The 13,289-nt window shown below is 38.4% G+C and overlaps 1 protein-coding gene across 1 annotated transcript in view; it reads right to left on the bottom strand.

Annotated features, from left to right (window-relative positions):
• TMEM132C (transmembrane protein 132C) overlaps positions 1-13,289 on the bottom strand; it is an 835,455-nt gene that overhangs the window by 16,737 nt on the left and 805,429 nt on the right. The window contains exons 7-8 of the mRNA XM_040347368.1: positions 12,053-12,320; positions 10,435-10,626 (exon numbers count right to left, since the gene is read on the bottom strand). Of these exons, the coding sequence (XP_040203302.1) occupies positions 10,435-10,626; positions 12,053-12,320 (460 nt within the window). The remainder of the gene's footprint in view (positions 1-10,434; positions 10,627-12,052; positions 12,321-13,289) is intronic.

Raw genomic sequence — 13,289 nt, 5'->3', positions numbered from 1 at the left:
CACATAAAGGACATCTTGTTTGTACTACCACAGTTTGGGTTCCTTTGTTTGTGTGCTGCTGCTTCATATTTTTGTGTTTGGCTCCTGAGGCTTGGAAGTTTATCCTTCACCATGTTGGAAATGCAAGTTTGCATATAGTTTGCTATCTATTCTAGTGCTGCCGTTCTTTTTATTTTTTGTGATGACATTTGCCTGAATAAAAGGCTTTTTGCTTTCATTGAAAACATGTCTATTGTTTGTTATACTGTGGGGATTATTAGGCAGCAAACCTTTAATAAATATACAATGGGTAATTTACAAAGGACACACTCCTTGGGGGGGGGGGGGGACATTTGGTGTGCCAACATGGTTTAATATTCTCTAATGAAACACCAAAAAAAAAAAAAAAAAAAAAAAAAAAATAAAAAAAAAAATTTTTAAATGGTGACATAACTAGAAACAACAAAAAAAAATAAAAAAATGCACATTCCTTTACAAAAATGACTACTAAAAATTATGGAGGACCACCAACCAAAACACACGTCTGGCATAGAAAACATTATTAAAGGATTACATCACAAGCAAGAAATGTGACATTTCAGTATGGGACAACTCTATTGAAATTGCATCAGCAAGAGAACGGGGTTATTCTAGCAAGAGAAGAATTAATAAAACGAGGCTTGAAAATGTGGTTTAGTGCGCCTTTTTAAGACATTGTTCTCTTGCTAGAATAAAAGGTTTCTAATGACGAATGTGCCATATCCCAAACAAACGCGAGTTTTACCTGAACGAGCGCTCCCGTCTCCTCATTTGGACTGAGCATGCGCGGGGTTTTTGTACGCTGCTTTTGTGTACAGACGACCGAACATGTCTGACGGACACGATTCCAGCAGACTGTTTTAAAGCAAGACCAGGAAACAGTTGTTCGTTGGAAAACGGTCTGGCCGACGATTGTTTGCTGGAATTCTGTACGTTACTGCCTACACACGAACGAACATGTCCGCTGAAACTGGTCCGCGGACCAGTTTCAGCAGACATGTTTGGTCGTGAGTACGGGGCCTAAGTCAATGGCAACAAATTTTATGGTGACAAGGGTGGGCTTTCCCCTCTGTTTGGTGAGATTTTCTCTTATTTATTGTTGTGTCGTCTGCAAAGGAAGTGAAGGCTAATCTCTGCAGCAGACCCTAGAGAGCAAAAAATAAATAAAAAAATTAGCTCAATAGAGGTTTTAATTCTTTCCTGCTCCCTAGCCAAAAATAGAAAAAATATTTTGGTTATACATACACTTCAAATATGTTGTCAGAATAAGCAATGAAATAACTAAAAGGTAGCTTGTCTACTATGCTTGATGCACACACAAAATAAAAACAATAAAGTAATGTGATAGGTTAAGCGTTGGAGTCACAAGTTTCAAAAAGGGGAATATAACATGATACATATTCTTCTTTTAGTGGAGTTGAGGGAACTGATTTTTAGGTTTGACATGGAGATTTACTTAAGCCATATGCTAGACTACATACCCTATCTTGGGCATATTCAGTTTCAAGGGTCACAAAGAGACATTTTGTAAAGCTGTGAATGTGACATTCACCAAAAATAATCACTGAAGGGCAGGGAATCAATAGTTGTAATTTAAAAAAGTATACCAGGAAGATTCACCTGCTGTGAAAGTCACATTCACAGCAAAGTCACAATGTTTGATACAAAATCACATACCCCAATGTGTTGAATGCATCTCAGTGTTACAATTCTGCTCACAGGCTTACGACAGTAAGAGAACTTCTGATTCTCATTTATCATCATGTTTAGTACATTGATTTTCAGTGTTTCACTACAATAGCTGTCACTATTTATTATCACATTGTTTTCTTTAATTTACCAGAGGACTCTATAAAGCACTAGTGAAAAATAAGGCAATTTTGCTTTAACTTCATGGAAATGCTGTTTTCTTTATTCAAGTCAAAGCCATCATAGTGGATTTTTGGAAAAAGTTTCTAGCCTTTTAAAATAAAATAATGTTTTTGGTTGAACTTGATGGACGTGTGACTATTTTAACCCATGTGCCTAGGCAACTTTTATTTTCGAGCACAGCTGATGGAAAATAAAAAAATTGTTACAAACATGATTAGTAAATTCCCCACCAAAGAAAGTTGAGTGTTGTGTTGACCGCTGGACAGTTCACCAAGTTTCAGAGCTATAGTACCTACTGTACACAGCAAATTGCAAAGTCACTGATTTTTCTTTAAGCTAATCTGTTTTCGTGGTACACTTTTTTTTAATTCCAGCTTTACTAAAATCATTGAGTTTTTTTGCTCCAAAAAATGTAATTGGTAATGGACCCTACTAGTTCAACATGATTCTGTTAAACAATTTTATTTCCCTGGAAAGCTTTACATTTTACTTCAGTCAAGTTTATTCCTTGAATATGCCTTAAATGTATAAATCAAGACCATATCTTAAATAATATGTCCTAATGTTCAATATAGTCCACAAGGTTTTATATGCTCTAAGGCTTCATGTACACAGGACGTTGACCTCTCCTGAACGATTTTGCTTGACAGCTAGAAACCGGCATCTAAAAAGCCTGTTTAGCTGCATTTGCATCTAGAAGTGTTTGAAAAAAATATAAATATATTTTTTTAAATTAAAAATGTCTATAAACTCTGCTAAATGCGAGTTACCGTGTTTTGGCGCGTTGAAATGCCTCTAAACTCAGCTTCTGAATGCATTATTTTGGGTTCCAGAAAAAGCCTCTAAACTCAACTGCCTAGAAACGACTATAATTGACCCTGTGTACATGTACTTATAAGATAATATAGAGGAGAGTTCAGGAGCAGTTGAAAAAAATGCCCAACTGCTCCAAAACGTCCGTTGACCAGCAGCAGAGTACATACTTACCAGATAAAATTACCCTTCACACATATGGGTTCATTTACTAAAGGCAAATCTGCTCTTCAATACAAGTGCACTTAGAAGAGCAGTCGTTGTAGACCTGAGGGGGACATGCAAGGAAAATATAAAAAAATGCATTGGATCCTAGAAATCAGCAGAGCCTCATTTTAGATCTTACCCTCAGATCTACAGTGACTGCACTTCCAAGGGCACTTGCAGTGCACAGTTGATTTTCCTTTAGTAAACCCCGTAGGTTCTTGGCAAGTATGCACAAGTTTGGAGTTACAGGACTCTTGCTGGAGAGTGAAAAAAATCGGGCTCACTTCTACATAGAAACCAGTAAACTTCCAGGTTTTATTTTCAGTAGAAAGCTTGATAAGAACAACCATCTGCATGTGTATTGTCTTTACTTCATCAATTTCCAGTTCTACTCAGATTTTTGTTGCATCCAAAAAGGCAAGGTAAACCAGAGACAAAAACAACACAAAATATGGTATAGTACGTCCCAGAAAATCACAAACCAACACTTAAGTATTGTTCTCAAGTTTAATAATTCTATTTGCTTTTTAAATCACCCAATGCTATCGGTGCAGATCTTGTATAACCACTTAAGCCCCGGACCATTATGCAGCCAAATGACCAGGCCACTTTTTGTTTGTTGAGGTAGATTATCTGCCACTTTTTGCGATTCGGCACTGCATCGCTTTAATTGACAATTGCGCGGTCGTGCGACGAGGCTTCCAAACAAAATTGACAAAACAATATTTTATCCCACAAATAGAGCTTTCTTTTGGTGGTATTTGATCACTTCTGTAATTTTTTTTTTTTGCGCTATAAACAAAAATAGAGCGGCAATTTTGAAAAAAATTCAATATTTTTTACTTTCTGCTATAATAATTATCCCCCAAAAATATATTAAAAAACGTTTTTTTCCTCAGTTTAGGCCGATACGTATTCTTTTTTTACAGCAAACAGTGCTATAAAAATGCACTGTAAACTGTGAAAATGACACTGGCAGTGAAGGGGTTAACCACTAGGTGGGTGGCGCTGTAGGGGTTAAGTGTGCCCTAGTGAGTGATTCTTACTGTAGGGGGGATGGGCTACATTTGACAAGCCAGTGATCACCGCTTCCGATTACAGGAATCGGTGATCACTGTCTTTGTCACTAGGCAGAGCAGGGAGATGCTTGTTTACATCAGCATCTCCCCGTTCTTACTTACCGTGAGACGATCGCGGGTATCCCCATGGTGATCGAGTCATGGGACCCGCGATCTTAAAGAGGACATATATATACGTCCTTCTGCCTGTCCGTGCCATACTGCCGACGTATATAGTCGTGCACTGGTTGGCAAGCAGATAATCTACCTCAACAAACAAAAACATTTCCCTTGGGCATGTATTATTTATTCCCAAGCATTTTCTTCCTATCAGGTGTTCATACTGATAAAATCCCATAGTGCAAAATTCAATAATCTGCACTTTCAAATCCCAAATTACCCACCATGTTTCTCCACAGACGCTCCAAGACAATATAAGTGGTAATACCATGTAAAAATAATGAAATAAGGACCATAGTGTAATAATTAAACAGTTGAAAGCCTTTAGTATGTACAGGAGACTATACACAGCCCACATCAAAGATGGCTGAATGGGTACGTCTGGTTCCAGTAGTGCTTCTGATGCACTTTGTTCAATGATGTGGAATAAATGCTTTTAACTGCTTAAATACTACCCTATGACTTGGGTACATTATTTTTACATGGTATTACCACGTATATAGTCTGGGAGCATCTGTGGAGAAAAATGGTGGATTATTTTGGATTTGAAAGCGCAGATATAGCCCTTTATACAGTGGACACATGGTCTGGCAAGGTGCACTATTAGGGAGTGGATGCATGAATACACGTTTCTTCACATGGAAAGTAGATGGCTTGGCACCTTATTGCACATAGAAATATGAGCACATTTTGTGGGGGAATAATATTGATGTTTATAAATTGTATTATACCATTATTGAATTATTTTTTTTTTTTTGGTACTACGGCACTGAGGATTTGATCAGTATAAGTGCCTAGTGGGAAAAAAAACACTTGTGAGTCTATGATATATGCCAGAGGGAATTTTATGTTTAGTAAGATAGATTGTGCAAGGGAATAGTTTCTGCACCGATAGCACTGGGTGATTAAAAAAGTGCACTCAGAATTATTAAATGTGAGCATAATAATTAAGTGCTGCTTTGTGATTTGGTATGTACTATACCATATTTTTTAGTTGTTTTTGTTTTGCTTTTGGTTTATCTTGCCTTTTTGGATGCAGCAATAACCTGAGGAGAAGTGGAGATCGATGAAGTAAAGACAAGCCACATGCGGATGGTTTTTCTTTTTTTTTTTTTCGTATAATGTTTTTTATTTTAAAGTAATAGATTACAACAGTTACAGTATGTCAGATGAAAACAACTAAGAATGAGATACAGCATTGAAATACAGATTAATGCAATACAAATTGAACTGTTGTAGGAGTTGTAGTATTATTCAGATATAACTAAACATAAATAAAAACAATTACTAATAAATGGAAATGAGAACTAATGGAGGGAAGGGAGAGGGTAATGGTGGTGTTCCGAAGGCGGATGTTTTTTCTTATCAGGCTTTATTCTGACTTGTTTTTGAAGGGTCATTTTATCTGATGAAAGAATATAAAACCTTGTGGACTATATTGAACATTAGGATATATTATTTAAGCATTGGTATTGATTTATATCTTCATCTGCCAAGTAGGACATTGTACTTCCAGCTGCTGGGGCCAATTTGTTTTCCCTGCGTACTGTTCTCAGTTTTAAAATACGCATTAAATGCCTGTTTCCCATACAAATTACAGAAAATTTGAAATAGAAATCAATTGGATTACATTTCCACACCACGCTCATAAACCACATACCATTGTGTGAGTAATATAAAATAGTCCATAAACCAACAATCTTTGATCAAGTTAGAGTGAAGTAATTCCTGTTTTCTGTGAAGAATAAGGTGGCATCTTCCACAGATTGACGTTGCTGACGAAACACGTCGGATCGTGTAGTGCGTGACAAGTCACTTCTGCTATTATTCTAGAACGCAGGTGGAATTCGATCATCGTGCCTGCCCTGTTTTTTCATGGGCTTTTGAAAGTTTACTGAATTGTAAGTGTATACCTTTTTTTGGAATACAAATAGTTACAAGCTGCACCATGAGGAGTTCTTGCTTCTCTCTTTGATATATGCATAACCTTCGTTGGCAGATCTTTCACTGGGGGCCATTTCCATTGGAGGATACATCTCTTTGTCACTCATGCTCCTTGGACTACCTGTAATGGGTGTCATATCGATTTGGTGAGTAGGATGTTTGCTCATAAATCGGTGGAAACGACACCTTATTCTTCACAGAAAACAGGAATTACTTCACTCTCACTTGATTGAAGATATTTGGTGGTGGTTTATAGACTTTTTTATACTACTCACACAATTTTATGTAGTTTATGAGCGCGAAATGGAAATTCAATCCAATTTATTTATATTTCTTTTTCACATTTATACCTTTGGTCTAACTAAAGGCTGCTCTTTGTATTTTTTATCAATTTGTATTTATATTTAATTTGTATTTATTATTATTGTTATTGGTCTAAAGGGGTTTTTCAACCTTAGAGCCGGTTTACACTGGGGCGACTCGTCAGGTGACTCAGCCGCCTGACAAGTCGCGTCCCATTCTAGTCAATAGAACCTTTTCAATAGGAGCAACGCAAGTCGCTCCGACTTAGAAAAAGGTTCTTGTACGACTTTGGGGGCGACTCGGGGCGACTTGCATTGACTTCTATACAGAAGGTATTTTGCAAGTCGCCTCTGAAGTCATCTTCAGGACTCCTTGCCGAGTCGCCCCCGTAGTCGTGCCGCCCCAGTGTGAACCGACTCTTAATTTTACAGAAAATTTGAAATGTTTTGATTCATTCAGCAATGTATACTAAATAGGACAGAACACTTTTTAAAATATTTATTTGTTCCAAAAAGAGAACTGTCATTAACTGCAATTTTTACGTCAAAGTTATTGAATTTTGGATAGCACTATTTAGTCACCATAAGCGCAACCTTCATGTAAAGAATGAGAAAAATATCAAGACTTAAAAAAAAGCATCCATATTCATACACTATAAACATGGGTATTAACCTCATACAGTTACCAGTCTACTGTAAAGTGGCTCTTTAAAGGGTAAGTTCACCCTTGAAACTCCAGCATCCTCCTGGGACCTGTTACATGCCCAAGGAGGTTGCGGGCAGGGAAGGAAGTGGAATTTCCTAGGTAATATAGGTACATTCTCCCTTAAAAAAAAACTGACAAAAATGGAAAAGGAGGGGGAGGATAATCAGAATTTCCTTATTTTTGGTGAATTTCTGCTTGAATGTCCCTTGTAGCCTATATTTTAAGGTTTGTGAACTTAAGGTTAATTATCTATGCACTGAGGATTTTTATGATATAACATAATGCACCAAAAGCAGGCTTCACCAGAGAGCTTCCAGTCCATGCCTGGCCCAAATTACATTCACATCAATAGAAGGCCTGTCAACAGGTTGACAATCTGTGTACTGGATTTTCATTGCACTACATATGTATCCGGGATAAGGTGCAGGGCTGGGAAAATTTTAAACAAGGTAGCACAGTGGCTTATTGGTTACCACTACTGTCTGAGTTTAAATCTGGATGGTGTTCACAGTTTAAATCCTGGCTAGGACACTGTTTTATATTATGTTTGAACATCCCCCTGTGTTTTCATGGGTTTCCTCCCAGTTCTCAAGTCTCCTCCCACACTCCAAAGACATGTTTGTAAGTTAATTGTCTCTTGTATAAATTGTACCTAGTATGTATGTGAGATAGGGATGATGGAAGTCATTAAAGCTTTACCACATTCACTAAGCTAAGGGGAGAATTCCTTTGTAAAGTAAAAAATACCTTGCAAAGTAAACAACCGAATTGCCATTAGTAAATCAACCCCTCTGTGTTTTAGTTGACTTTTAAATGACCGAAAGCAGTAAAATATGCTGTTCTGAGGATGCTATTAAGTAAACGATGGTAGTAAAGAGCAAGCTAATCTCCAAATCTGATGATATTTATTATTCCCCTAATTACATTTCATGAGTTATGATTGCCTAGATTTCCGCCCTGTGTGATACTCCGCGGATCACACAGGTCAGAATGCAGATAGATGAATACAAAAATATGCAAATCACAGGTTCTGCTATATTCAGGCATCAATAGAAAAAGACAGAATTCAACTTTAGATTTTAAATTTGAGATGGAGGTAGCAAGCTCATTCTTGAATTCGTTTTTAACAAGTGTTGTGGAGAATAAGTCAATGTCTGATCACCGTGTTAGGAAAAACCTCTGCTTCAATGTAACATTTTGTATTGACTTGACAAGCAGTAAGCAGGTGCTTAATAAAGGTAACTGCCAGAAATGAAGGCCGGCAATGCTATTTCCAATCAGGTAAAATGAGATGTAGCTGTTTAGTAATTAACAAACACAACTATCTGTCAGTCCTGCCACTAAGTGATTGGGATGAGGGCAGGCGTCTCTTTCATTCCCCTTCAGATAAGCAGCTTCCAATCCATCTTGATCTGTTGATAGTAATTGGAGAACCTTGTCAGGAATAGGACTGGATTTATTGATGTGGTTCATAGGATTTGCAGAAACAGCTTTCTGAAGGACACTACACTAAATCATGGCAACTTTTTTCTTTTAGCTTAAGGCTTTTTTATTGGGAATACCAGACACTTCACGTGATTCCCAAGACATTTTTGTTATGGAAATTTTAAACATGTATACTTACAGTTAATTTATATATTGAATCACCCGTGCTTGTGACATTTGAGCAGAAAAAAAGGCATTAAAGTTATCAGTTTCATCCTATGAAATGGTGCTTAGAAATGCTTATGGGCAGTAATGTAAGAAAAGTATGCTAAAGGTAAAAGTTTTCTTCATGAAACCAAACAGTTGGTGTCACTTTTTGCAAACAAATCAAGTAACTCCTTAGTGCTGGTGCCTCCTGGCCTTTTAAGAGGTTTCTGATGCCGGAAAACAGGGTTGCTGTTCATGTGACTGCTGTGATTGGCTGTCACAGTGGTCACCTGATCAGAAGGCTCTCGATCTAAAGTAGAGATGGGAAGCTTTCCGTTAGCTGCCGGTAACTGTGGCGGGAGTTAGCTGAGTGAGCATAGCTCTGTTTACATTCTGGTACGCATATATACTGCCGCACGGCAGTAAGGCTGACCCCTTGAGAGGCTGCATATATGCGTACTGCCAGCATGAAGGGGTTAAGCTGTTTGATTGCTATGAGCAATACAAAAAGTGACTCTGTTGCCGCCGAAATGAAAGGAAAAATGCTGCATGAGACAGGAGGCTTTTAAAGCTTATCTGTCCTGCCACCTATGCCTCTTATCTTCACTATCTTTAAGCCATATCCATGCCCTGCCCACGCTGATGCTCTGTCCTGTAGTGTCATAGCAGTTAGCAGGTAGCACTGAAAAATGCAGAGAATTGCAGAGGAGGACCTGGCATCTGACAGATTCTTCAGCTGCAACATCTTTTAAAGACAGCGAAGGCTGATGGCATGGGTGACAATATTCAAAGTGGAATTAAAGTTCTGCTGAAAGAAACAGAGGGATTGATTTACTAAAACTGGAGAACACAAAATCTGGCACAGCTCTGCAGGGAAACCAATCAACTTCCAGATTTTGTTTTGTCAAAGCTTAATTGAACAAGCTGACGTTAAAAGCTAATTGACTACCATGCACAGCTGCACCAGATTTTGCACCCTCCAGTTTTAGCAAATCAGCCCTAGTGAGCAGGCAGGCTTCTGATGCAAGCTCAATTTACAGTGCTGTGCTGGTCTCTTGCACATGTGTCATCCTGCGCCAGCCAATGACCGGCACTCAGAATGTTGCCACCGGCAAGGGACCATTAGATAGGTGAGTTTCACTCTAACACTGTTGTCTCCTGTACTACTTATTTCACAACTTTATTAAATTCCAAATTGTGCAAAAGAAAAAAGAACAGAAATGTCTTATCCAATAAGAACACTCTAAAATGTGACAGCATGAGTTAAGGATTACCGTGTCAGCCTTTCTACTGGACATTTCATGCCTCCCCTTATTCTACACTTTCTCCTATCAGCTTTTCCTTCTCAATACATTTGCATGCAGCACACCTGAGTGTCTGCTTGTAACTCCCGTTGCCTTTCCCAAATGTCAGTCCTGCTGTAGAGAGGATTGCAAAAGGCTGATACCAATTTAAATTCAGGTAGTTAAACTAGTTTCAAAATGATTTATAAATTTAATAATGAATACGGGGCTGCATTACTTTGTGTCTTTTACATTTGCCTGGAGTTCAGCTTTTACTTAAAAGCGTTTTCTTTGGTCGAACACTTTATATTGGTAATATCAATGTGAAGGCTTTTCCACAATCTTAACAATAAGATCAAATTTCCTTTAACCCTCTTTGCCTTATCAGCAGCCTTGACATTCCAGAATCGTGACTCTACCTGTCTGAGAGTGTGCAGCAGTTCTTGGGCCACAGAGGTGGCTACAACAGCCTTGTTATTTGCTGTGCTGGGCTGAAGGTAGAGTGACAGTCCGGAGACAAGTTGCACTCCGATGTCTGTTATTGTCACTTTGTCATCCAGCACTGTCACCGTCTTTTCTGCTAGGATGGAATCGGAGAGAGGGGACATCACCTACAATGCACAAAGAGACTGATTTAATAACAAGCAGCATTATCCATTATTTATAGATTCCTTCCCACTGAGCTAAAATAAACAGAAATCAATATTTTCTGTTGGCACTGTCTTATTATACAGTAATGAAAAAATAGCAAATAATTTACATATAGCTAAATTTTCTCTATTTTCAAGAAAGTTCAGAAAATATTTACTGCGGAAATTTTCAAGCGATATGAATTTCTAATCAACAGAACCTTAAAATGTTAGCATTAGATGAAAAAAAAATATGATAAATTACTTGATGCTGTTTGGCTAATTTCTTTTTTTTTTATTTTGGGTCGTTTTCCCACCTAATAACCTTTATAAGACATAGGAACGGTATCTATAACGTAAGTATTATTTACTGGCTGACTAGCTTCCTCAACTTTTTTAAATGGCAATAAATTGTTATTTAAGATATCAAATAATGATACATTAGTTATCTTAAAGCTGGGGTTCACCCTAAGAACTAATTTATAACATTAGAGCCAGCATACTAAGGACATTTACTTTCGGCAGGTTTTTTTTTTTTTCTCCGTACATACCTTTATATTCTGATTTTGTCCAGGGCTTCCGCGTTCTGATGACTCCGGGACTGGGCGTTCCTATCCCTGTCTCAGGGTTCCGATGACTGCGGGACTGGGCGTTCCTATCCTTCGGTTTGATGATTGATGGCTTGTGAAACAGGTCCCCTGTCGCACAACACGCGCCAACAGATTTCCGGAAATTGCCGAGCTGCGAGTTAGCACTATAAGGCACCTGCGCCCGCCATGTAGAGCTGACTGCGCAGGCGCCGTTTAGTGCCGACTCGCAGCTCGGCTATTTCCCGAAATCTGGTGACGCGCGTTGTGCGACAGGTCACCTGTTTCACAAGCCGTCAATCATGGAACCGAAGGATGGGAATGCCCAGTCCCGCAGTCATCGGAACCCGGAAGCCATGGACAAAAACAGAATATAAAGGTATGTACGGAGAAAAAAAAAATGACCTGCCGAAAGTAAATGTCCTTAGTATGCTGGCTCTGCTAGATGTAATGTTAAAACATTTTTTTGGGGGTGAACCCCCGCTTCAAGCTAGTGTTGTTTTCCTCTGTAAAAGCAGTTTTCCTAAACTTAATAAAGTTGGCTTTATCTTGGCAGATTGGACATGCCTTACAACCTGTTTCTGTGGCTTAAACTGCTGGAGCTGGATATGGCGATACAAGCTACTCAAAGGATTTTCTTCTGGTTAGATTGATTACTAATGTCTGTCCGAGCTTTTCTCGAATTAACTTTGCCTTATGCGCACATGTGCAAATTACTTTTTTTTTTTACTCCAATAACTCCTTTATTGCTTAAATGCAGTTCAAGAAGCGCCATTATTCTATATTTATGATGTGCTTCTTAATAAAACCACCTTGCATACCTGTATTGTTGTCATTCCAACCTCTCGCCCAATTAGCAGTCTTCCTTCTTGTAGTTTTGCAATATGAGGCTCCTCTAGTTTTATAAAATCTGTCACCAGATCTGTCACATCAAACTGCCAATCAGAACTCAACAGATAAGCAAGCTGTCCAAGATGGTCTTCAGCTACAAACTGAGTAAGAACCCGAACCATTGCATGTTGGTACTGAAGTGAACATCCTCTTCCCCTGCGCTCATCTTCATCGTCATCATCGCTGTCTCTAGTGGGCCTGCAGAATTACATTTTAATTATTACAATTATGCATTGCTGTACTGACCAACAAACAAAAAAAGATATGCTCATGAATATAGGACAATTCCCATTTCGATTTTACACATGTTCAATATCTGTCTTCAAATATTTCTAAATAATTAAATAAAAACTGTACACTCATTCTATAGATCATGTCAAACGTGTATTCTGCATGGTATATATTGCTTTGATCCTCTATTGGGTGCTAATAAATAATTTATTGGTGTGTCCTGTATACAGTATTTAAGGGCTTGTGTAGAAAGGCAAATGTAAAGGTGCATGCAGATTGCATTTGAGGAACATTTATAGCGAAAGTAAACCCATCCATAAAACATGTGCCAGAAATGTAATACTACCATTGGTTGTGCCCTCAACCAAGCTGTCAAGCCATCCAATGGCTGGTGTCTAAACTGATCACATGTGCAGCATCATGGCAGTTGTAGATTAAACAGAGGCAAAGATGGCAGCTTCCTTGGCTGAAAACGATAGGGGGGTTTACTTACGCTTTAAGTAAATTTGAGTAAATTCTGATATTGTTTTGAGCTGCTATTGCATTCCTATTAAATATCTGTATAAACCAGGGGTCTTCAAACTATGGCCCTCCAGTTGTTCAGGAACTACAATTCCCATCATGCCTAGTCATGTCTTTTAATCTCAGACTTTTACAATGCCTCATGGGATGTGTAGTTCCGCAACAGCTGGAGGGCTGTAATTTGAAGATCCTTGGTATAAACAGACCCTCAGTCTACCAACACGTAAAGGTTAAAATGTTGCAGAGAGATCCACAGAAGGATTTTTTTTTAATACTAGTATACCATTGCAGTTTATTTGCACTGGTTGTTTTCACTACAGATTTATGGATGTAGTGACTTTGGGCCAGATTCATAAAGACTTACGACGGGCGTATCAGTAGATACGCCGTTGTAAGTCTGAATCCGCGCCGTCG

Source organism: Rana temporaria, chromosome 1 (genome assembly GCF_905171775.1).
Source record: "Rana temporaria chromosome 1, aRanTem1.1, whole genome shotgun sequence".
Classification (NCBI taxonomy): Eukaryota; Metazoa; Chordata; class Amphibia; order Anura; family Ranidae; genus Rana; species Rana temporaria.
The sequence above is the reverse complement of the archived record's forward strand: the minus strand, read 5'-3'. Positions and strand labels throughout refer to the sequence as shown.